The sequence below is a fragment of the Bombina bombina genome, chromosome 1 (genome assembly GCF_027579735.1).
Source record: "Bombina bombina isolate aBomBom1 chromosome 1, aBomBom1.pri, whole genome shotgun sequence".
Classification (NCBI taxonomy): Eukaryota; Metazoa; Chordata; class Amphibia; order Anura; family Bombinatoridae; genus Bombina; species Bombina bombina.
The window spans coordinates 410873125-410900430 of NC_069499.1; the positions used below are offsets into that span (position 1 = coordinate 410873125).

General features: G+C 38.8%; 1 protein-coding gene across 1 annotated transcript in view; it reads left to right on the forward strand.

Annotated features, from left to right (window-relative positions):
- Positions 1 to 331: 331 nt before the first annotated feature.
- Positions 332 to 27306, forward strand: part of GALNT5 (polypeptide N-acetylgalactosaminyltransferase 5) — a 139652-nt gene continuing 112677 nt past the window's right edge. The window contains exon 1 of the mRNA XM_053698316.1: positions 332 to 2009. Coding sequence (XP_053554291.1) covers positions 613 to 2009 — 1397 coding nt within the window. The 5' untranslated portion in view covers positions 332 to 612. The remainder of the gene's footprint in view (positions 2010 to 27306) is intronic.

Below are 27306 nucleotides of genomic sequence, written 5' to 3' on the forward strand. Positions count from 1 at the left end.
GGGAACCAAAGAACACTATATTCAGTTGCAAACTGGCACCATCCTTATAGGTACACTATGGTAGTTACATACAAAACCAGCAGCAATAAATAGCATTTTATACTTAGCGCAAGGCTACACGTGTACAGGATCCTTATGTAAATAGGATGAGCTGTACAACTTGCCCCACATAAGTATTTAGGTGAGAGTTACACCTAATTAGCTTCCACGTCGAAGTACACGAAGTCTGAATGACAAAAACATATCCAGCCTCCTTCAAGGTGAGGGCTGCTCTGCTGGTTCTCACACTGATACGATTTCCTCATATGTGGCAGCTTCTCAAGTTTCAACACAAGCAAAGGGAATATGGGAGGAGAGAACTCCTAACTACTGTGCAACCTTTGCTGTCTGAGGGCTTCCTATAGAGAGCAGGATACACCAGAATTGACTGCTCCATGTCGTCTGAAGTAGAAAAGTTTCCTCAGAGCTGAGCAGTTAATGGGAAGCAGCACTGAAACTACAGTACCGGGCTGTAACATGCCACGCAGGCAGGGGAGAGGCTGTATCCACTGACTCCATGTGCCCCTGGGTAACTGAGCTGCTGGAGCTACCGGGCTGACAAAGCAACTGAGGATGAACAGAGTGAGGAAATATTTCCGCGGCAGCGGGAGAGTCCTGGCATTTATATTTATTGCTTCAGTCATATGGCTTCTGTTTGACATGGCAGCACTTCGGTTGTCCTTTAATGACATTAACAGCAAGAGCCTGCGAGACCTGGAATTGCAGAGGGGAGATATAGGAGCATGGAAATTCAAAGGGAGGATAAAGGATATGGACAGCAAATGGAGAGACATTGGGTCATTCAGAGATAAAGCAGACACCACTAAATTAAGGGGCATATTTTATCCATTCACAGACAAACATGAAATCAGTCCTAAAGTTAATAAAGGAAACTTAAACCTTGAGCCTAAAAAGATAGTAAGGCAGAGGAAAAGGACTATTGGACCACTGAAGCAAGTGCTTAATAAAACTGTTTTATCACCCAGAAAAGAAATATCTTACTCTCTTCCTTTAAGAACAAATATATCAGAGGGGAGTAAATCCATTTTAAATAACACCAAGCTGATAAAGCAACATCTTTCTGAACAACAGCTGAAAACTTCAGCAGCAACAAATATATCAGATGTTAAATTATCTTCAGCTGCAGTTCCAGGAGTAGGAGGGAAGCAGAATGTGGTTGAACCTGTAAGTGCAGGAGTGAAAAAAAGTGCAAAAGACACCCGTGAACACTTACCTGTCACTCTGCATGTAGATAAGTTTAAAAAGGGACAGGATAATAACTATAATTCTTCCAAAGTCCTGCAAAAAGTTAAAGTTTCTCATCTAACTACTAAGGGGCATGAGATACATAAATTAAACACATCTCATAAAGCTAATACACTTCCTGCTAGTAATGTGACTCATTCATTGCCTGCCAGCAATCTAACTGCAGTGATGGTCAATAAGACAATATTAGACAGTGCACATATAGCTGTAAATGGAACAAAGCAATCTGTGCACAAAGCAGTAAATGTGACAGGGAAAGGACTACAGACTTCTGAAAAAGAACTTCTGTTTCTAGCAGGGATAAAAAACCAATCAAAAGCAGGAAGTCACCATAAAGAAGGGCTGTTAGCTCAATTAACAAATACAGCAAAAGATAACCTCACAAACGTGAATATAATAACGAAGGCAAATATTATCAACCCTGTTAACAACCACACCACAGGTGAAATAAAACGTATTAATGATAAATTAAACAACAGCTTTACCCTTATGGCAAAGGCACCAGCAATGCACAAGGTGTTAGTGATTGATGCAACATTTGCCCCAAGAGATCCCAAAGCCCCAGGCCAGTTTGGAAGACCAGTGGCAGTTCCTAAAGACAAGGAAGAGGAGGCAAACAGAAGATGGAAAGAAGGATATTTTAACGTCTATCTCAGTGATCATATTCCACTAGATCGAGCTATTGAAGATACAAGACCCCGTGGGTAAGAATTGACACCCCCTATCCCCCACCTGCTTCTTACCCTCTCTATTCTGACTTACTTTGGAGAAGCTGGTGTGTTATGATATAGTTACTATTTTTTCTTTAATGATGCAGCATCGGCGATTTGTAAAAATTAACAATAATAATTATTATATCTAGTTTCTGGTTCATACTATTGGGTAATGGGGGTGGGCAGCTATTGACTGATATACTTGGCTGTTTATCATATGAATGTGGACGTTTTTAGCTAAAGGTTAATCTACAGGTATGAGTGCCCCACCCCCCTTTTTTTTAATAAAGTTTACATAAATATTTTATTATTGACTTCTGAATGAATTGTACATTGCATTTCTGGCCTCTTTTACAGCCGAGGGATTAATGGAAGAATAATATAACTGTCTGGGAATGCATTAAACGCTTGACCAAACTATGTGCTTAAAGCTTTTTAAAGGGACAGTTTATCCTTAAAGGGGCAGTCTACTTCAGATTCTTATTTATTTTTTTAAAGCTAGATAATCCATTTATTACCCATTCCCTAGTTTTGCATAACCAACACTGTTATATTAATACACGTTTTACCTCAGTGATTACCTTGTATCTAAGCCTATGCAAACTGCCCCTTATATCAGTTCTTTTGACAGACTTGCATTTTAGCCAATCAGTGCCCTTTCATAAGTAACTCCACGGGCGTGAGCACAACGTTATCTATATAGCACACATTAACTAAAGCCATTTAGCTGTGAAAAACAGTTGAATGCATTCAGATAAGCGGCTGTGTTTAAGGGCTTAAAAAGTAGCATATGAGCCTATCTAGGTTTAGCTTTCAACAAAGAATCCCAAGAGAACAAAGCAAATTTGATGATAAAAGTAAATTGAAAAGTTGTTTAAAATTGACATGCCCTATCTGAATCATGAAAGTTTAATTTTGACTAGACTGTCCCTTTGAATTTTCTCACCTTTAATTTATTCCCAATTATTCATTTAACTTGCTGGAGTGTATTAAATTGTTATAATAAATAAATTAATAGATCCCTTACCTTTATTTTAATATTTGAAATAGCTGATTATGCTTGTGCTATCCCTACCTATACTGAAAGCTTAAATATGTATGTATAGGCTATTGACAAACTATGTAAACACATCCAGCAGAATAAATTGCACTCCCAGTGGGGTATGAAAGAGAGATAGTTATACATTTTTCATTTTCTTTTGTTCTAAGTACTGCATAGAGACTGAGATGGAAAAAAAAAACGAAATAGTTGTGTTATAAGATAAAGATGTCTGATCTCTCTGCAAGCTTAGCCTATTTTGATGGGTTGTGGTTTCAAATAGCAATCCCAACTATTTCATTTAGAAAAATAAACATAAGAGCAGTTTCTCATACATTTTAAACTCTGTAGCTGTTAATAATAATAATAATATTTATTTGTATAGTGTTGCAAAATTCTGTAGCGCTGGTATAGCAAGTCATTGCAAACAAATTAAGGGGAAACAGTGTCCCTTTTTGCAGGAAATACATGTTTGTGCACAAATGTTACCTAAGTAATTTACTGACTGACAAGGACATACCTCCATACTGGTTTAGTCAGCACAGGGATATTTGTTTATATATATATATATATATATACACAGGGAGTGCAGAATTATTAGGCAAGTTGTATTTTTGAGGATTAATTTTATTATTGAACAACAACCATGTTCTCAATGAACCCAAAAAAACTCATTAATATCAAAGCTGAATATTTTTGGAAGTAGTTTTTAGTTTGTTTTTAGTTATAGCTATTTTAGGGGGATATCTGTGTGTGCAGGTGACTATTACTGTGCATAATTATTAGGCAACTTAACAAAAAACAAATATATACCCATTTCAATTATTTATTTTTACCAGTGAAACCAATATAACATCTCAACATTCACAAATATACATTTCTGACATTCAAAAACAAAACAAAAACAAATCAGTGACCAATATAGCCACCTTTCTTTGCAAGGACACTCAAAAGCCTGTCATCCATGGATTCTGTCAGTGTTTTGATCTATTCACCATCAACATTGCGTGCAGCAGCAACCACAGCCTCCCAGACACTGTTCAGAGAGGTGTACGGTTTTCCCTCCTTGTAAATCTCACATTTGATGATGGACCACAGGTTCTCAATGGGGTTCAGATCAGGTGAACAAGGAGGCCATGTCATTAGATTTTCTTCTTTTATACCCTTTCTTGCCAGCCACGCTGTGGAGTACTTGGACGCGTGTGATGGAGCATTGTCCTGCATGAAAATCATGTTTTTCTTGAAGGATGCAGACTTCTTCCTGTACCACTGCTTGAAGAAGGTGTCTTCCAGAAACTGGCAGTAGGACTGGGAGTTGAGCTTGACTCCATCCTCAACCCGAAAAGGCCCCACAAGCTCATCTTTGATGATACCAGCCCAAACCAGTACTCCACCTCCACCTTGCTGGCGTCTGAGTCGGACTGGAGCTCTCTGCCCTTTACCAATCCAGCCACGGGCCCATCCATCTGGCCCATCAAGACTCACTCTCATTTCATCAGTCCATAAAACCTTAGAAAAATCAGTCTTGAGATATTTCTTGGCCCAGTCTTGACGTTTCAGCTTGTGTGTCTTGTTCAGTGGTGGTCGTCTTTCAGCCTTTCTTACCTTGGCCATGTCTCTGAGTATTGCACACCTTGTGCTTTTGGGCACTCCAGTGATGTTGCAGCTCTGAAATATGGCCAAACTGGTGGCAAGTGGCATCTTGGCAGCTGCACGCTTGACTTTTCTCAGTTCATGGGCAGTTATTTTGCGCCTTGGTTTTTCCACACGCTTCTTGCGACCCTGTTGACTATTTTGAATGAAACGCTTGATTGTTCGATGATCACGCTTCAGAAGCTTTGCAATTTTAAGAGTGCTGCATCCCTCTGCAAGATATCTCACTATTTTTGACTTTTCTGAGCCTGTCAAGTCCTTCTTTTGACCCATTTTGCCAAAGGAAAGGAAGTTGCCTAATAATTATGCACACCTGATATAGGGTGTTGATGTCATTAGACCACACCCCTTCTCATTACAGAGATGCACATCAACTAATATGCTTAATTGGTAGTAGGCTTTCGAGCCTATACAGCTTGGAGTAAGACAACATGCATAAAGAGGATGATGTGGTCAAAATACTCATTTGCCTAATAATTCTGCACTCCCTGTATATATATATATATATATATATATATATATATATATATATATTCTGACTTTTTGTTTATATTTTCTCCTCTTTTTGAGATTTTTGTTTTTCAGAATTATGCCAAAATAATTTAATAATCTAAGTATGCAGGCATCAATTTTATATTTTTTAACCCTAATTTTGTGTGGAACCATCACTCAAAGGATGTGTCCCTCCGGAGTGGCTTAGAATCGCTGCTATGTACATTTGTGTTGATAGTGTATTACCCCTGGCAGTTCTAACCCTTTCCTGATGGGACTTATTTGTATACATCAAAACAAAGTTCCAATGTAAACAAATAAGTAAAAATTCAAAATCACGTCATGTGGTCTCGTGATTGAAATGATGGGATCGGGTCAGGGGTGAGTACCTATGACGCTAGACACACCCTCCAACCCGCAATCCCATTTAGCAAGCAGCTATGACTTAACCCCTTAAGGACCAAGGACGTACAGGGTAAGTCCTACAAAAAGTGTCAGTTAATGACCAAGGACGTACCCTGTACGTCCTCAGGGGTTTCAAGCAGTGCAAGTGATCGTGATTGCTTCCAGACGCTTTTAGGGTATTGAAGTGATGCCTCTATATTGAGGCATCTTGCAATACCCTTTCTTAAGCATCCAATGCAGAGAGAGCCACTAGGTGGCCCCCTCTGCATCGACCAGCGATGTTGCCGATTGTTGGTGGGTGGGAGCCATTGCAGGTAGGCGGGTGGGCAGCCCATCGCTGGGAACTTCCAGCCGTTGGTGGATCTTACTCGCGCCCCACGACCACTTAAGAAGAAGTGGTGGGAGAGGAGGGTGGGAGAGAGAGGGGGGAATAATGTTGGGAATGGATCTGGGAGGGGGTAGGGTATGGGGGGGCAGCTACACTACAAAAAAAGTGTAATTTATATAAAAAAGAGTACATTTTATTGAAAAGTGGGTACTGGCAGATAGCTGCCAGTACCAAAAATGGCAGCAAATAGTAAGAGGGGGGAGGGTTAGAGAGCTGTTTGGGGGGGTTAGGGAGATTGGGTGGTAAGGGGGGAATCCTACACTGCAGAAAATATATAATTTAAAAAAAAACCCCAAAAAAACCCCATAACCTTTTATTTTTATACCGGCAGTCTTTCTGCCAGTACAAAAGATGGCGGTGACAATAGTGAGGTGGGGTAGGGAAGAGAGCTGTTTGACAGGAGTCAGGGAGGGATCAGGCGGTGGGATGTGTCAGGTGGGAGGCTGATCTCTACACTAAAGTTAAAATTAACTTTTCAAGCTCCCTACAAGCTACCTAATTAACCCCTTCACTGCTAGGCATAATACAAGTGTGGTGCGCAGCGGCATTTAGCGGCCTCCTAATTACCGAAAACTAATGCCAAAGCCATAAATGTCTGCTATTTCTAAACAAAGGAGATCCCAGAGAAGCATTTACTTCCATTTGTGTCATAATTGTACAAGCTGTTTGTAAATAATTTCAGTGAGAAACCTAAAGTTTGTGAAAAGTTAGTAAAAAAGTGTACAATTTTTTTTATTTGATCGCATGAAGATGAAATATACCAAAATGGGCCTAGATCAATACTTTAGGTTATGTACTAAAAAAAATATATGCATTTAAAGGGTTATTCAGGGATTCCTGACAGATATCGGTGTTAAAATTTAAAATGTAAAAAAAAAAATGGTTTGGAAATAGCAAAGTGCTATTTGTACTTATTGCCCTATAACTTGCAGAAAAAGCAAATAACATGGAAAATTTGGATTATTTCTAAACTCAGGACAAAATTTAGAAACTATTTAGCATGGGTGTTTTTTGGTAGTTGTAGATGTGTAACGGATTTTGGGGGTCAAATTTAGAAGAAGTGTTGTTTTTTTTTATTTTTCATCATATTTTATATATTTTTTATAGTAAATTATAAGATATGATGAAAATAATTGTATCTTTAGAAAGTCCATTTAATGACAAGAAAAACGGTATATAATATGTGTGGGTACAGTAAATGAGTAAGAGGAAATTTACAGCTAAACACAAACACAGCAGAAATGTAAAAATAGTCCTGGTCCCAAACGGTAAGAAAATTGAAAAGTGTTGTAGTCACTAAGGGGTTAAGGACAGCCAAACGGCTAGGACGTTTCATGCCTTCCTAATGGTGCTAAGCCCAGAGCAGTTAGGATGGCATGGAACGTCCTAACAGCAGGAAGGGGTTAATTTTCATTTTTTTTACACTTTTGTTTCCATTTCTGATTCTTAAAAAGAACAAAATACCCAATTAGTCACATCTAAAAATGAAGATTTGAGAAATAATTATTTTCTGAAAGATTGATTACATTATAGGGACATGAGTTTAGGAACTATGCTCTAGATCAGGGGACATTGAGGTGCCAGATACATCCTTTTCAGAAACCAGTTTAAAGGACCATTGAGCACAGTAGAACTGCATAATTAACAAATGCATAATGAAATACATTGCAGTAACGCTAACTGAATTTCAAATGAGTAATAGCTTTTTGTTTTCTACCAAATTTCAGTTATTTCATTTACCCCTCCCCTGTATCGTCTTGCTGGTGCCCCAGAAAGTGTATATACTACAAATATTGTGCACATTTTTATAATGGAAGTATAATATAACATTGTTTAAAACTGTTGCTCTATCTGAATCATGGAAGTTTAATTTTAACTTTAGTGTCCCTTTAAGATTTATGTAGAGTAAGCCAACATTAGGGGTGAGAAGTAAATTTCTAGGTGCATTGGCCCTGTCCTAGATATAGTATGAAATCTTGTGAGTATTACATTCAATACTATTTAAAAGGACATGAAACCCATTTTTTAAAAAAAAATCTAATTTGTTTGTTGTCTTGGTATCCTTTGTTGAAAAGGATACCAAGGTAGGCTCAGGCACTTCTGATTGGTGGCTGCATATATATGCCTCGTTATTGGTTTACACACTGTGTTATCTAGTTCCCAGTAGTGCTTTGCTGCTTCTTCAAAAAAAGATTCCAAGAGAATAAAGCAAATAAGATAACAGAAGTAAAATGGGAAGTTGTTTAAAATTGTATTCTATGTCTAAATCGTGAAAGAAAAATTGTGGGTTTTATGTTCCTTTAACTTTGAGTAACATATATGGTACATTGTAGACAAATGAAATGCTATTGTGCTCATTTAATAAGAACTTATTGTCACTCATAGTTTAAAAAAAAGATAAAAGTATATACTGTTTGAATGGAAACAAACAGAAATCATAGGGTTAAAGTTTTAAGTTAAAAAATTTCTAAGCCTCGCCAATTCTTGCAAATTTAAAGAGCCACATCTGAGTTGTACGAATAGCTGTTTGGATTTGCAGTGGTTTCCACTCAGGACCAGCAGTACTCTGCAGATCCCTAGCAATATTTCTACTGTGCATTTAAGCCCTTTGCAGGGGTTTAAGAAACAGTAGTGCAGGGTCAATAGTCTTAAAATTACATTACAGCATGCCATTTTTTTACTATTATGGTCCTTTAAACACAAAAACTGTCCTCAATCCTCTTAGATGGAACACATTTGTGTACAAGGTCAGTTTAACATGCAGGATGTGTGCTTACAGTCTTTTATTGATAATTAAAAGCTTTGAGTGAAAAAATAAAATACTGCCATTGAAAAGTGCTATATTTAGTTTCAGAAATTATGCTTTTTTCATCTTATCCAGAGCCAGAGCAGCTGCTAACTCCATAAAGGGATATTAATACCTTGCACCATTAGGATGAAAGTACTGCATAACACATTACTTTGCCCAGAATACTGTGTTGAGGTAGAACCTAAGTCCCACACAGAGGTGTCTGCTGTGGTCCTCGCTGTCACCAGGGGGCAGAAGGCATCTGCCTTCATATGGTAAGTGAGCACTGATTGTGACACTGTGTCACTCTCTGTAATGATCATCTGTTGGTGCTGAGTGGGAGCAATGAAAGAGAAGGTGGATCGCCCAGCGGAGGAGGGGGGAGAGGCAGTGTTTATGAAGAGAGAGGGAGGGATGGGGCCATACGAAACAGAAAAGTATTGGTTGGAGGGGGGAGAGGGATCCTAATCTACAGAAAAAAAAATCGCTTGGAAGGGGGACCCCAGAAAAATATGCAAAATAAATAATATTAAAAAAAATAAATCAGACTGGCTGCCAGCAACAAACATGGTGGAGAACAGTGGAAGGGGGGCTGGTAAGAGAGCTGTTGGGGCTATGACGGAGGTGGGAGGATGAGAGGGATCCCTACACTACATAATTTTTTTTTATATATATATATATATATATATATATATATATATATATATATATATATATATATATATATATATATATATATATATATATAACTTAAACTGCATACTGACAGACTTTCTGCCAGTACCTAAGATGGTGGTGACCAGTCGGGGGTGAGGGGGTCAAGAGAGCTGTATGGAAAGGGATTAGGGGGTGGGTGGTGTCAGATGGGAGGGTATTCTCTACACTACAGCAAAAAGGAACCTTACAAACTAACAGATTAACCCCTCTATGCCAGGAACTTCACAATTGCCAAAAACCAATGCAAAGCTATGCATTACTACTGTTTCTGAACAAAGGGGACCCCAGAGAAGCTTTTACAACCATTTGTCTTCTGACTGCAGTAGTTGTGTGTAAATAATTTAAGTGAGAAATCCACGTTTACAAAAAAAGTTAACAATTTTTTATATATGATCGTATCTGGCAGCCAAATAGTGGAATTAAATATACCAAAATAGACCTATATCAATACCTTGGGTTGTCTACTTTAAAAAAAAAAAAATATATATATATCTTTCATAGGTTAAGAAAAAATAAAAAAAATCAAAGGCTCTATTTCTGTTTAAACGGAGTGATAGTACTTTGGGCAAGTTTTTCTCTGAAATTCCCAGTAGGTAAGGGATTAAAATAATTTTTCTATATATGCGCCAGAACCAGGGACATTAAGCAGCCTTGTTTGCACATTCTCTTCTATGGCCTGTTTTATATCTGTCTCTAATTGTCCTCAGCAGTAAAGAGAAAACCGAGGTTCCAACATATAGCACCACCCATTATTTTATAAAAACTAAAGTACTTTATAGAAACTGAACTTTTACAATTGTATCTTCAACATTTAAAAAACTAACATAATTAAAAAAAAAAAAAGATCGACATATTATTCTTGGGCTAATCTTTGCTTCAAATACATCATTATAGCCAGAAATTATTTACTTTTTTAAAAGAATCGCAAAAAAAATGCATGAATGAATGTCAGGGAATTCACTTATGCAGTTCCGATGTAACAAATAAGTGCCAGCAGGAACTAACTATGTGTTTAATCAATTTCCGGTGGTTAAAGGAACAATAAACACTAAATACATTTTTTAGCATTGAGGGTATTACCCTTTTTCCTTTAGTCATAGGTGCAGCAATGTTATAATATGTCTTTCTCTGCATCCCAGTACTAATGTGTTTGCACATGTACAGTAGCCATCCTTCAGAAAGATGTAACCTAGGTTTCAAAATGGCAGCACCCATAATTAGAGGGAGGTGCATAAAATGTATCTAGTGTTTAATATCTCTTTAAAACATATAACAAATTTGCCTGTTTACAGGCACACAATAAATAACCAGCTATTTCAAGTGGCTGGTTATTGTTACCACAATCTCAGAAGATTAACCAGAGGTCAGACCTCTGGTTAATTTTCAAAATAACCCGCAATTGGTGCCAAAATAAAAAATATTAAAATAAAAAAAAAATGACAAGAAGCAGTTATGAGAGGTTAAAGTTGGCAGGTGTGGGGTGTTAGAAAAAAAATGGCACTGAAAAGTGTCTTTACATAGTGGTCTATGCACAGAATTGTGCAGTCTAAGGAGTAGTTAAATGAGCATGCACACACAGAATTGTGCAGTCTAAGGAGTGGTTAAATGAGCATGCACACACACAGAATTGTGTAGGTTAAATGAACATGCACACACACAATTGTCTAGTCTAGGGAGTAGTTAAATGAGCATGCACACACACAGAATTGGGTAGTCCTAAGGAGTGGTTAAATGAGCATGCACACACACAGAATTGTGTAGTCTAAGGAGTGGTTAAATGAGCATGCACACACACAGAATTGTGTAGGTTAAATGAACATGCACACACACAATTGTCTAGTCTAGGGAGTGGTTAAATGAGCATGCACACACACAGAATTGTGTAGTCTAAGGAGTGGTTAAATGAGCATGCACACACACAGAATTGTGTAGTCTGAGGAGTGGTTAAATGAGCATGCGCACACACACAGAATTGTGTAGTCTAAGGAGTGGTTAAATGAGCATGCACACACAGAATTGTGTAGTCTAAGGCAGTGATTTTTAACCTTTTTTTTGCCGTGGCACACTTTTTTACATTAAAAAAATCCTGTGGCACACCACCATCCCAAAATTTAAAAAAAATCACACATTGTAGCCTAATACAGTATTTATATATACACATACACACACATACTGTATGTATTTTGCTGTTATGCCATACCTCCTACAAACTACCCCTGCACTGGGAGTAAAAAACAAGCAAAGTTTAAAAAATATGTCACACTGTTGTCAGTCTGCCGTGGGACACCTGAGGATCTCTCACGGCACACTAGTGTGCCACGGCAGACTGGTTGAAAAACACTGGTCTAAGGAATAGTTAAATGATCATTTTTATTTAATTTTTAATTAATTAAACTTTAAAAACAAACTACAAGACACTAATCAAGACAGTAAATTATGTTCCTTACACATACAGACCAGACAGTTTGTCTGATTTATGCTTCTCTACAGCAAAATCTCAGAAATGCACATTAATTTACAAAAGCAACATGATCAGTGATTTTATAACAGACTTGCACGTTATAGCAAATTGATAAAGTGTTCCTTCTCTAGTAACATACAAACCAGTATACAACTTGCCTGTTTTTATGCTTATCTCCAGCAATATCTCAGAAATACAAATGTATACACAAGTAGAGAACAACATATTAAGTAATTTTATATAAGAGCACACTTGCACATACAGAACAGTGTACAGCTTGTCTATTTTATGCTTATTTCCAGCAATATGTCAAAAATACAAATTTATTTACAAGTAAAGAGCACCATGATCAGTGCTTTTATATAAGAACATGCTTACACATTATCCATTTGCTATGCAATGTTCCTTCCCTGCAGTAAGCAAGAGAGGGAAATAACTGTACAATGTATGGTGGGAATTTGAGTCCAGAACGACAGTGGCACAATACTGAGAGACAACTAGTGAACTATAAATTCCAGAATGCTTTGTAACTCCCAGAATACTGTGCTTCTTCCTCTGAAACTGAATTACATTCAAAGGATTAAAAGACATAGAAATGAACTTTAAATTGTCTTTTTTTTTCCTGCAGTTTTACTCCAGGTCGGGAGGAAAATCCAGAGGGGGTAAATGCCCCTCTTGCCCCCCCTTGTGGACTCACATGTTGGAGCCTATGGAAGCACGCTCTCCTGATTGCAAAGCTTCCGTGCAATGTGAACGCAAGGTTGCGTTTGCATTGCACCTAATTTGTGTGTCCTGGTATTACTAAGTGGAGCGCAAATATCGCTTTTGCAGAAGCAATATTTTGCACTTCACTTATAATCTAGCCCAAAATAACTTACATTTTCCCTTTTTAAAAGCAATAAAGAAAAATAACTTTGATGTGCCTTTAAAAGGCCATTAGAGTGTTTAAATTACATGCTGTAGTTTATTAGAACATGTAATTCTTATGCAAGCAAGCAGGGGTTAAACACACAGTATTGCAGTATAGCTAGCATTAAAGTAGCACTTGGGAGTCACAGGTAACTGTTGTTCTTGAGTGGGCATGGGTACTGACCCAGTTAGCAGTGGTAGTCGCATGACCCAGCTGTGCAAGTAGCCCTGCTTATTTGGACAGCAGCAGTTTCCACTCAAGACCAACAGTAATATGTGACTCCCAATCAGTATTTTAACTATGTGTTTAACCATAACAGCTATGAGGCTCCTTTTTAAAGATCTATTTGGGTAGAGATCAACAGCAAGTTTTATATGTTATTATGGTTGTGATGCGAGAAGTTTTTTAGTTTCCCCCCGCCCCTGCAGAATACACTCATCGCCATTCACTTTCACATTGTTCATATGGTGCAGATTATTTACTTTCAGGGAAGGACATCAAGCAGGTAATGGTGCGTACAAGTGATGACAAACTCATTTGTGCAGTGGTACATGTTACATACGTAAACAGACCTGGGAAAACAAAGATTAAATTGTGATTTACTTTTAACCTTGTCACTGAGGTGAGTAGATAAGGATTTTATCAAGATACAATATTTCTCTTTAAAAATTAAAAAAGTGAAATAATAAAATGAGAAAATCCTAAACTGTCAATTCTAAATAAGCACAGCCCTATAGCAGAACATTTGTACCAAAGCACAGCCCGATAGCAGAATATTTGTACCAAAGCACAGCTCGATAGCAGAATATTTGTACCAAAGCACAGCCCGATAGCAGAACATTTGTACCAAAGCACAGCCCGATAGCAGAACATTTGTACCAAAGCACAGCCCGATAGCAGAACATTTGTACCAAAGCACAGCCCGATAGCAGAACATTTGTACCAAAGCACAGCCCGATAGCAGAATATTTGTACCAAAGCACAGCCCGATAGCAGAACATTTGTACCAAAGCACAGCCCGATAGCAGAACATTTGTACCAAAGCACAGCCCGATAGCAGAACATTTGTACCAAAGCACAGCCCGATAGCAGAACATTTGTACCAAAGCACAGCCCGATAGCAGAATATTTGTACCAAAGCACAGCCCGATAGCAGAATATTTGTATCAAAGCACAGCCCGATAGCAGAATATTTGTACCAAAGCACAGCCCGATAGCAGAATATTTGTACCAAAGCACAGCCCGATAGCAGAATATTTGTAACAAAGCACAGCCCGATAGCAGAATATTTGTACCAAAGCACAGCCCGATAGCAGAATATTTGTACCACTAGTTATAAATGTAAATATCAGAAACATTGTGGGAAAATGCAACAGTGAGTGTTTAAAAATCAGGCTAAATAAAGTTTACTGTTGATTATTGTAACCAATCTATCAAATATCTTCAAAGAATGGATTATGAAGTATATTCTGTAAATTCCAACTGTCCAACCAACATTATGGGGCCGATTTATCATCGGTCTGTCCGACATGATCCGATGAATGCCGACAGCGTATGTATGTACATATTCTTGTGAACTGCTTGTGCAATGCCGCCCCCTGCAGAATTGCGGCCAATCGTCCGCTAGCAGGGGGTGTCAATCAGCCCGATCGTATAGAATCGTGTGGATTGATGTCCGCAGCCTCAAAGCAGGCGGATCAGTTATGGAGCAGCAGTCTTAAAACCGCTGCTTCATAAGTGCTGTTTCCGGCGAGCCTTAAGGCTTGCGCGGAAACAGGGGCATCAAGCTCCATTCGGAGCTTGATCATTCGGCTCCTTTGTTTAGAAGCAGTTGACTAAAGAGGCCCAAAACTCATCTGTCTGAACTCAGTAAATCAATTTCTTCAGAAAAGAAAAAAAAAAGACTTTTAAAAATTTATGTTCTGGAACTGCTGAGTTTGATCAACTTCCTAAAGAAGGCTTTTAAAACTGGAATCTCATTATTATTATTTTTTTTTAATCATCTTTGTAACAACTTCATTTAGTTAATTGTAAATTTCTTAAAAATATCTATATATTTAATTTATTAAAGGGAAATTGTAGTGGAAAACCTACATGTTCTACTTTGTTACATCATGCTATTTTTCACTATTGTGTGTTTTAAGGGACACTCAAGTCAAAATTAAACTTTCATTATTCAGATAGCGCATGCAATTTTAAAGTTTCCAATTTACTTCCATTAACAAAATGTGCACAGTCTTTTTATATTTTTAAATGTTTTGAGTCACCAGCTCCTACTGAGCATGGGTAAGAATTCACAGAATAAAATGTGTATTCTTTTGTGATTGGCTGATGGCTGTCACATGGTACGTGTATGCATTTGTGATTGGCTGTCACATGGTACAGGGGGAGTGGAAATAGTTAGAAAAAAAATCTACTATTTATTTGAAGTTCAGACTAAGTGCTATTGCATTGTCTTGTTATCTTGCATTTGTTGATTATGCAAATCTACAGTATTGACTAGTCCTTTAACTGGGCAAAGGAGCGCTAACTTCCACATGTTCAATGCAGCAAGTATGTGACAAGTGTCTCAGCCCTCTCCAGCTCCTTTTTTCCTTTCACTTCCCACAACTCTAACAAACTAGCTTGCATATGTGTGTAGCCACCAATCACCTATTAGTTCCTAGCACTGTATTGCTGCTCTTGAGCCTATCTAGATATGCTTTTCAACAAGTTGGATAGCAAGATAATTAAATAAATTGAAATGTCTATTAAAATTGCTTGCTCTACCTAAACCATAAATTATTCATTTTGACTACCATCTCCCTTTAAACACTTCTTGCTTTTTGTGTAAAACGTGCATTTATCCCATTCTCCCTAGAGAGGTCAAAAAAGCAAATTCTATAGCTTTCAAATGCTGGAAATCAATGAGCTAGTTCAGTCAATTTGCAGCAGTGAGAAGCCCTATATAACAGAACTTGTTTTTTGTCCTTAACCCATTTAAGCCGTTAGGACGTTCCATGCAATACTAACAGCATTGGACTTTAACGCCGTTAGGGCGGCATGGAACAAACTACCTTTATACAGCATCCTGTAGCTTCCCCCTTTGTCGGATCAGCCTGTGGGTGTGCCTAGCAGTGTAGGCAATCCCCTCCATAATCCGATCCCAATCTTGAAATCACATGATACCATCAGCAATTGCCTGATTTCATTTTTACTAATAGTGATTGTGGGACAGAGCACACTTTTTACACAAAAGCAAGATGTGTTTAAGGTCTCTTTATTTACTGTTGTAGGCAGGGGTCAAGTCGAGTAGGAACGCATGGGAAAGGAGTTCCTGCACTATTTTTGCAGGAGGAACTAAGTTCCCTCAGGACAGAGAACAGAAACACTTCAGTAAACACTGCTGGTGGGAGGAGCTGGAACACAGTCTGGTTAGAGGTATAGGGAGATCCTCTAGTAATGGACAGTAACACTTCCTACAATACACTAAATACAAACCTGTCAGCGGTCCTGCTGTGGTATCACCTTGCAATGTGTGTAACACATGGTGCTTACATTTCTGTGTGGCTTGCTCTGGGTCTATTTAGCTCCCCTCAGCAGAAATAGGACTATTGCACTTTAAGTGGGTGAGACTCTGTGACAGAGGAGGCTTCCAACCCATCATTGGATTTAATTTGCTTTCATTAACCAAAGTGTATAGATCAGGGATAGGCAAGGTGTCCATACACGGACACTGGTGTCCGTGATTGGCCCTTGCAGTGTCCGCCGCCCATTTTGCTGTGGGGAGGGAGGAGTAAGACAGATGAATACTGGTCCTGACTCCTCCTTAACACATGGGGAGCCACGTTTTGCAGGGTTGTGGCCACTCACACATGATGCCGCTTAGTACCAGAAAATGACTCTGAGTGAGACAGAGAGAGAGGGAAGATTCAAGAAGCAAGCTGCCACTGTGTCCCTGGAGCTTTATATGCAAAGGTAAAGCACTTTAACCAGCACCTGAGGTTTATTATAAGTAGTATTTAACCCCTTAACGACACATGTCGTACAGGGTACGTCGCACACAACCTGGTCTTAAAAGACCAGCGACGTACCCTGTACGACATTAGGGGTTTAAAGCGGCTGGAAGCGATCCTGCTCACTTCCAGCCGCTTTCCGGTTATTGCAGGATGCCTCGATATCGAGGCATCCTGCAATAACACCCCTGGGCCATCCGATGCAGAGAGAGCCACTCTGTGGCCCTCTCTGCACCGGACATCGATGGCTGGTATCGTTGGTGGGTGGGAGCCGACTTGGGAGGCGGGTGGGCGGCCATCGATGGGCTGGGTAATGTAGAGGGGGTGGGATCGGGGGCGTGACCGATGGGGGAGCGCACGGGCGCGCGCGTGTGCACGGGGGGCGGCGGGCGGGCGCGTGCATGGGGCGGGAGCGGGTGGGAACCGCTTCACTACAGAAAAGTTTTGTTTATATTAGTGGGAGAAAGGGGTATTTTATTGTTTTAAAACAAACAATCCAAGGTATCTAGGAGGGGGTGGGGGGTTGGTCTTTGGTGGGGGGGGAGCTACACTACAGAAAATGGGAACATTTTTTAAAAAAACAATAATTTTATTCTAAACTGGGTACTGGCAGACAGCTGCCAGTACCCAAGATGGCGCCCATCAAGGCAGAGGGGGAGGGTTAGAGAGCTGTTTGGTGGGGGATCAGTCAGGTTGGGGGCTAAGGGGGGGTCCTACACATCAGCATATGTAAATATGCTTTAAAAAAAAAAAAAAGCCTAAATATACCTTTTATTTTAGTACTGACAGAGTTGCTGCCAGTACTAAAGATGGCGGGGACAATTGTGGGGTGGGGGAGGGAAGAGAGCTGTTTGGGAGGGATCAGGGGGTCTGATGTTTCAGGTGGGAGGCTGAGCTCTACACTAAAGCTAAAATTAACCCTGCAAGCTCCCTACAAGCTACCTAATTAACCCCTTCACTGCTAGCCATAATACACGTGTGATGCGCAGCGGCATTTAGCGGCCTTCTAAGTACCAAAAAGCAACGCCAAAGCCATATATGTCTGCTATTTCTGAACAAAGGGGATCCCAGAGAAGCCATAATTGCACAAGCTGTTTGTAAATGATTTCAGTGAGAAACCTAAAATTGTGAAAAATTTAACGTTTTTTTTAATTTGATCGCATTTGGCGGTGAAATGGTAGCATGAAATATACCAAAATGGGCCTAGATCAATACTTGGGGTTGTCTACTACACTACACTAAAGCTAAAATTACCCCCGAAAGCTCCCTACATGCTCCCTGATTAACCCCTTCACTGCTGGGCATAATACATGTGTGGTGCACAGTGGCATTTAGTGGCCTTCTAATTACCAAAACGCAACGCCAAAGCCATATATGTCTGCTATTTCTGAACAAAGGGGATCCCAGAGAAAAATTTACAACCATTTATGCCATAATTGCACAAGCTGTTTGTAAATAATTTCAGTGAGAAACCGAAAGTTTGTGAAAAAAATTGTGAAAAAGTGAACTATTTTTTGTATTTGATCGCATATGGCGGTGAAATGGTGGCATGAAATATACCAAAATTGGCCTAGATCAATACTTTGGGATGTCTACTAAAAAAAAATATATACATGTCAATGGATATTCAGGGATTCCTGAAAGATATTAGTGTTCTAATATAACTAGCGCTAATTTTGAAAAAAAAATGGTTTGGAAATAGCAAAGTGCTACTTGTATTTATGGCCCTATAACTTGCAAAAAAAGCAAAGAAGATGTAAACATTGGGTATTTCTAAACTCAGGACAAAATTTAGAAACTATTTAGCATGGGTGTTTTTTGGTGGTTGTAGATGTGTAACAGATTTTGGGGTCAAAGTTAGAAAAAGTGTGTTTTTTTTTCCATTTTTTCCTCATATTTTATAATTTTTTTAATAATAAATTATAAGATATGATGAAAATAATGGTATCTTTAGAAAGTCCATTTAGTGGCGAGAAAAACGGTATATAATATGTGTGGGTACAGTAAATGAGTAAAAGGAAAATTACAGCTAAACATAAACACTGCAGAAATGTAAAAATAGCCCTGTCTTTAAGGGAAATAAATTGAATAAAGGCATTGGTCCTTAAGGGGTTAAATAGAAAGAAAAGATATAGTAAGGTTGTGAATCATAACCATAGTATATCTTTTCTTTCTGATTAAATAATAGGAAAGGGAAAATATTTAGTGAGATTAAAATTAGTGGCTTGTCAAGAGACTACTAGCAATATTGGGTGATAAGTTATGGAATAAATAAAGCCTGAGTGAAATACTGGATGTGTATCTTTTGCATCTGTATAATAACACCCAGCTCTATACAAAGACACAGAAGTGACACACAGAAGTGACACTGGCACATGTGTATAGCAGACAAGGGCTGTTTATAGGATCAGTGGTATCTGCATCAGTATAATAAAATTCAGCACTATAAAATAGTTTTAATTGTAAATGTACCTTGGTGTCCTTCACTAATGGTCTTTACTTTAGAAAATGTCCGCCACAACCTTGGCTCGTGCCTATCCCTGGTATAGATTATATACATATGAATAGTGTGTGTGTGTGTGTGTGTGTGTTTTTTTATTAATAGTTTTTTTTTATTGAGGTTTACAAACATGTATGACATCAAGTTTGCACACTATAAATATTCATCCAATAAGCAAAACAAAAAAAGATCAGATGAGTTTACAACATATTGGAATGTCAGTTCACAATCCAAAGCATCAAATGTAATAACCATGAACTGAAGGCGCACCAAGCCTGCATATAATGAAGGCACACCATAACTAACTCATTATAATTTTAATAAGCAGTGCCTCATAGAAGATTCCTAAAATGAAAGGTGCAAACTACATATTAAACCTCATTTTTCATTTGAATACTATAGTAAAGGACCCCCCAAATTATGACAAACAGAATAGACATAAGAAACACCCCAGCTAAGAAATAATGGCCACTCCTGCACCACGGATATAATATACAAGGAAGGAGTGGGAAGTATGGGGAATAGTAACATAGCCATTCTTGGGCCCGATACACAACCAATAAACCTGAAATCCCCCTAAATATATAAAAATTAAGGTATAGCGTATCCCATTCAAGCAGTAGTGGCCACATGCGGACCACAGGCGGTGAATATAAGTAAGGGGAAATGCTGGGGGGTACCATAATAGGGTGTTATGGTACATCTCTCAATGTACCTTCTAAGTTGCTATAGGCCTTTATAGGACCTCAAATTACTCAGAGATCAAATATTATACTAACATCAGCATTTAGGATAGGGCAGAAACTCCCTAACTCTCCCTGGAACTACAGAGAGTATTAAATACCCTTATTCGCACTAATTCCATGTGTGGGGGCGGAGCTCAGGAGAGCAATAGTCAACTAATGCGAAAGTGGGGAAATAAATAGTCATCTGTTAGTGGGACTAAGAGAGGAAGTTATAACTGTTCGCTAAGGGGGAGTGACATAGAATTAATTGGAGGGGTCATTCTCCTTTCATGTAAGGCAATACAAATATGTGGTGGCAAATACAGTACATGACATCTGCAATATATTATCCAAAGGGTTGGACTAGGCAGCCTATGCGACTCCATCATCCCGGCCGCTGATGACAGAGAGGCAGTCACATATACAGACCATTATAAGGGAATAGCTGCTGCTGGATACCTTAGCCCTATGAGGTTATGTATGCCAGATACGGTGTTAAATATGCACAAGTGGCATATTATGCAAATATGGAAACATAAGTTACCTGGACATAGAAAACCCCTATAACTGAGTTTAGACACATGGGTAACCATAAACCTTAATTTAACTAAAATAATTACAAGATGCCTGAGAAGACCTGAATAGTCCCTCTCCCCCTTAGCCTGTGGGGGGTCAAGGAAGTTTCCAATGTAGAAAACTATAACATGTTCTGCTTTCCACTACTAACTAGACAGTATTATCCCCTTTAGTATGCAAATTGAATATGTGTATAATATATTAATATGAACAGTGCTGAAGAACCTGAAATGGAGTTTAAGTAATATTTATATATGTCTAACCTTCCCCTAGACACATCAGCAGGAATATTTAACAGAGATAACCCTAGACATAGACCCTATATGGAAATTATCCTTATATGAACTGTGCAATTTAGCTACGCACTACCCATAGCTGAGAAGAGCATGCTCAAAATTCTGAAGGGCTTATTAGACTGTAGGTAAACAGCACAAGTAAAGTGTTCAGACTCCTTGTAAAGACATACGGCATGACAAATAAGGCAGAGCAAAAGGTCAGTCAAACGATCCAGCTGGAAGCTTTCAAAACGACAGACCTAGAAAGTTGCATAGTAAATTAAACGGCATAAGTCTAAGAAGTGAGCTGTCAATGCAGCACTTAACATACAGTAAATAGTCAGCCGATTCCCCTGCGAGCAAGACACCTTCCAAATGGTTTAAGCTGCAGCACCGATAGCGCAGTGACCCATATTCTTCCATGCTCTAACAGGGGACCCCAGGGGGCAATGGCTAAGTCAGACTCCATAAACAACAAGCAGAGTCTTAGAGACGCAGAAGTAAAATACCTCATTTTCTTAAGTTGAATCTGTGTAGAAGGAGCTCTGAGAGTGATAGGAGTGCTAGTCCCACAGCTTGTCCTGCTGATCATCAAAGTCTCCACTGTTAGGCTGTGTGACCGACTCACATGGTCGCTTAAAAAAAGACTTTCAGCACTAAGGTTCTTGCTGGCTGATGGCAACACAGGGGGCGGTGTCCGCCCCTGAGTTGCCTCATTTTCTGTCTTGCTGCCGTCTTCTCGTGCACATGTCTTTAGCAAGTGGATAAGGCCATCCAACCGCTCACATATTTTTCTTTCATAGATTCCCATTAGATCTCTAAAAGCAGTACAAAATGCTTGCTCCTCCATGGTATGTGACAATTACAGGCTGTACTGCTATTGCAATGTCAGCAGTTGTGGCCTGCCCCTCTGGTAGAATTGTTGCGCAGCTCATGTATGTTGCCGGTCTATATGAAGTCCCCTTCTGTGTTATAGAGCTGCATGCTAGTTGGAGTCGATGAAAGCTGGTCAGATATGCGGTTCACAGCACTCAGTTACTTAACTCCATCAGGCCATGCAGTGCAGGTTCTGATTGTGGCACATTAGCCCCTCCGTTTGTACCAAGTATCTGGCCATAAAACTTAGTTCAGCTGGTGCTCTTTGTTACCGGCTATCTATACAAACTGTTTGGGAGTAGATGTGTGGGGATTAAAAGCCTTCACATCGCCAAACAGCAGCTGCTAATGCGGAGCTCAAGTCAAAAGTGTCCATCTTGGTTGCCTTCCAGGCTCCGCCCCCGTGTGTGTGTTTTTATATATATATATATATATATACTGTATGTATGTGTGTATGTATGTGTGTGTGTGTGTATGTGTATATATATATATATATATATATATACTGTATGTATGTGTGTGTGTGTGTGTGTATATATGTATATATATAATATATATATATATATGTATATGTATATGTGTGTGTATATATATATATATATATATATATATATATATATATATATATATATATATATATATATATATATATATATATATATATATATATATAAATAAACGATAGTGAGGGGGGGTGAAAGTCTTGGTGAGTACCCACACTTTTTTTTTTTTTGTACGAAGAAAACTCCTGGTTTCCAGGGCCAGATTGGGCAGCCGGGATACCGGGAAAATACCCGGTGGGCCACCGGCAGTAGAGAGCAGCAATTAAAATTAGCAATTTTTTTTAGCGTTACTGTGTCTAACAGTAACCAATAACCCCCTCCGACTGCAACGCAATTTACCACAATTATGCCCCGGTGCTAGATATTGTGGGGTATATCTCCCCTGATCTGCACTACCTGGCCTGCTGAGGTTTGACTCTTGTGGTGACATAACACAGCGGGCTGGGCCTCCCGCTAATCTGGAAAGTTTAGCTGTGAGTACGCTCTGGCAGAGCATGCGGGAGGGAAGCCACCATGGAGAATACCAGGGGACAGCGAGTTCTACTACTGGGCGAGATTGAGGGTGAGTACAATACAAGGGCTCGGGAGTTTGGGTTGAGTAAGGGCTGATGGCAACAACTATTGAAACAGTAGAGAGAGAATATCGAGTAACAGTAATTACTGAGGGAAAGTAATAAGAGGACTGATATTCACTTTTAAGTTAGGATGAATAATAAATGGAAGCACACACTAGTTTCTGTTTAGACAGAGGTTCAGTGCTGCAGAGAACGGAAATATTAGTAGTAGATAACAGTGAAGATGAGCACTTGTGAGTGTGAGATAAAGAGGAACAAGGTGGGCTGAGATATGATGATAAAACGGGGGGGGCGAAATATGTTTGTGTGTGGGACTAAGCTCAGAACCAGTGCGGGTACTGAGGGAAGTAACAGCTAGTAAAATAGGGAGTATAGAGAGAGGGTGAAGAGGGTACCTGTATGTTGTCACGTCGAGATTAGGGGAAATCTAGAAGGAACACACTTGCTTTGTGGTGCATAGGAAGGGGCGGGGTTAAGATGAAGGGAGTGGGGTTGACTCAGAGGGGGCGGGGCAGGGCCGGTCTATACTAATTTCCAGGGCCAGTCTGATTTCCCACTCCGGCCCTGCTGGTTTCAGTTGACCCTTATGGGAAATCTGAAACTAAAGGGGATTTTAAATTGCTTAATTTGTTTGCAGAACTTAAAGGAACATAAATCATCCTGTGAATGTTATATAAAATGCTTAATCATAGCAAAACAGGTTTGAAATGTATTTTATATATTTTGTTCCCTTTTCCTAGACTTTAGCTTTGAAAATTGTGGGTTTTCTAATTCTGAAAATGTGAAATTTTCAAACTTTAAAAGCCTAACCCTGCTACATATATGTCTATAATTCCAATCTGGCTTTGTTATGTTTCTGTGTCAGCAGTGGGGTCCTCCTGGGTCTCCTACCATAGCGTCCCTTTTCATTCAGATGGCGACGCATTGAATTTCTCTGGAAGTTGATCATGGTTCTTTATCCAACATTCAAACAATCCTTCATTGCAATCTTTGATAAATGTTTCTCTTCCGTCCATGTCCAGGGAGATTAGCTACAGTGCCATGGGCTGTAAACTTCTTGACAATGTTGTGGACACAGGAACATTAAGGTCTCTGGAGATGGACTTGTAACCTTGAGATTGTCCATGCTTTTCCACAATTTTGTTCTCAAATCCTCAGATTATTATTTGCTGCTCTTTCTCTTCTCCGTGTTCAGTGTGGCACACAGAGAGATGCAACAGAAAGGTTTAGTCAATTTTTCACCATTTTAACTGGTTGCCAGTGTGATTTCTATATTGTCAGCACCTGTTAATTGATACAGGTGAATTTAATTACAAATTACAGGAGCATCACAAACTTGGAATGCAATTATTTCTTACAATTTTGAGAAGGTGCCAATAATTTTGCCCAGTCTATTTTTAGAGTTTTGCATGGAATGTGCCAGATTTGGCTTTTTTTCTCTCCACTTGTTTGTGTCATATCAATATAAACAAAATAAATAAACATGAGAATGCCTAAACATTTGTAATTGCAAAGTTTTTCTGGGTAAAGTGGTGCATTATCTGACAGAAATGCAGGGGTGCCAATATTTTTCGCCATGACTGCGTGTATATATATATATATATATATATATATATATATATATATATATATATATATTTAGCCAATTAGTTTTTATAGTGGGTTTTGCCACTAAATTACTTATCCTGGGAGTGAAAAAGGCATGGATTCTAACATTTTTTTCTAAAATTGGTTGGCTGACTCATTTTAGTATTTGTTTTGCTTTTTTTGTTTTGTTTTGTTTTTACAAATAACTTTAAATGTATATTTAAAGTAATTTGTTCAAGGATTGTATAGATTTGGATTAAAAAACAAAATTGTCAAATATAAACCAAAATATTTCACACATTCATACGTTAAAACATTTGAAAAGCAATGTATAATGTCACATTATCGTTTGAAATTAAAGAGTAGTAGGATAACCTGTACCAGCTGTATTAATCACTCACAAATATTTTTTTGGGTACTACATTTTGTGACTGGTTCCTAGATTTGAAAGAAAAAAAAAACAACTTCTCAAGCCCTAGGTATAATGAAACTTCAAATAAAACAATAGTGGACAAAAAGTGTCTCTAAACTACATATGCACACAGTCCCAGAAAGCATACAATTAAAATTCATGCCAGGAATATGAATGAGCCATTTTAGTAAAAATGTACACAATGGCTAGATTCAATTAAACCCACTTGTGGACCACAACATTTGCAGAATTTATAATGATTTGTATCCGCATCCTGAACAGCGGCTAGATGAAGGTCACTTTGTGTCTGTTAATTTCTTGGCTCGTAGAACAAGTTCCTACAGAACAATTTAATTTAAAATAAATCTACTACTATAAAAACAGTTCACTCTAACACATGCGCAAAAGAAAACATGAACACGGTTAAAAAGAAGTAAATGTAAAATCAAACCCAGACAATGTCATCAGCCTTGAAATGGTTACACACCTGCAGCATGAATTACTTCACAGGGGCATTAGAGTCATTATAGTATTCTGGGCCATAATGTAGAGGAAACATTCTGACCACGCCTCTAGTATGCGCTAAAGACACCTTTCATACTATATCCACTTTACCATACAATAACAAAGCAGACATGCCAAATTTTTACAAATAGAAGTGTAGTGGTTGGAATTATTGTTGTTCTGCATCACTAGTTGTTTGCGCTTTGATGAGTGGGAAATCACTCCCACAGCTAAAGATGTTAATGGGATGAACTCCCACTAAAGAAATGTAAGAGGAGGTGAAGCAATGCTTAAAGTGAAGGTCAATTTGGATGAATTAGTGCCCGGTTTTTAATAATCCTATTAAAAAAAGGGCACTTTATATTCATCAAAATTGACATTTCACTCCTTTTCTTCAAAAAGGTACCTTTTTAATCCTGACAGCCGCTGCATCGCTTACTCCACCCGTCGCAAGCCCTCTTCATGGGTCCAAAATGATGAATCTGGCTTCCTCCAATCACGGCGTTGCATCAGGCCATGATCCCCCCTGTGGGGAAAGCCGTGATTGGAGGAAGCCAGATTCGTCCTTTCTGACATAAGGATCCGACGGCCGGGGGAATCACTGGAGCGGCTTTCAGGATTAAAAGGTAAGTTTTTAAACAAAAGGAGTGAAATGTCAATTTTGATGAATTAAAGGGCCACTAAACCCAAAATTTTTATTTCATGATTCAGATAGAGAATACAATTTTAAACAACATTCCAATTCACTTCCATTATCTAATTTGCTGCAATCTTTAGATATCCTTTGTTAAAGAAATAGCAATGCACATTGGTGAGCCAATCACATGAGGCATCTATGTGCAGCCACCAATCAGAAGCTACTGAGCCTATCTAGATATGCTTTTTAGGAAAGAATATCAAGAGAATGAAGCAAATTAGATACTAGAAGTAAATTAGAAAGTTGTTTAAAATGGTATTCTCTATCTGAAACATGAAAGAAAAAAATTGGGTTTAATGTCCCTTTAAAGTGCACTTGTTTTTAATAGGTTTATTAAAAACCGGGCACTAATTCATCCAAATTGACCTTCACTTTAACAAATTACGAAACATGATTCTCCTTTACATCCTTTAGTGTCTCTGAATCTAGCATTTTTGTGTCTTAAATGGGCAGAATTATATAACATTATCTTAGCGGCTCTGCTCCAGGCTCCAATGAGCGGGTCTTGGTTTTCAAAAGCGCTTTGTATGTGCGCCATCTAGTCACAGCATGTTAGATCACGCCATTGAAGTGAATGTAGCTCGCTCCCACTACCAGTCCAGAGCGGGAGCAAGCTACATTCACTTCAATGGCGTGATCGGGCACGCTGTGACTAAACAGCGTGCCTGTGAATTGCTTTTGAAAACCAAGAACCGCTCAGTAGAGCCTGAAGCGAAGACCAGGTAAGTCCAAGTTTGAAAGCAAAAATCTTGCAATGCTTTTGATTTAGAAAGCTGCCGCTATGATAATGTCTTATAATTCTGCACTGTGTGCAGTATTATATAACATTATTTAAAGGGTCAGTAAACCTTAAAATTAATGTTATATAATTCTGCACATAGTGCAGAATTATATAACATTATATTAGCCAACCATTATTTAACATAATATTGCCTTTTTATTTTTAGCAAAAAACGCTGTTTTACAGACCCGCTCTCTGGGCTCTTCTGAGCGGGTCTGTTTTTTTTTCCTCAGCGCATCGGGCCAGCTGTATAGTCACAGCCCGGCCCGACCGCGCCATAAGACTAAGTGCAGCTCGCTCCCGCTCTGTCTGACAGCAGGAGCGAGCTGCACTTAGTCTTATAGCGCGGTCGGGCCGGGCTGTGACTAT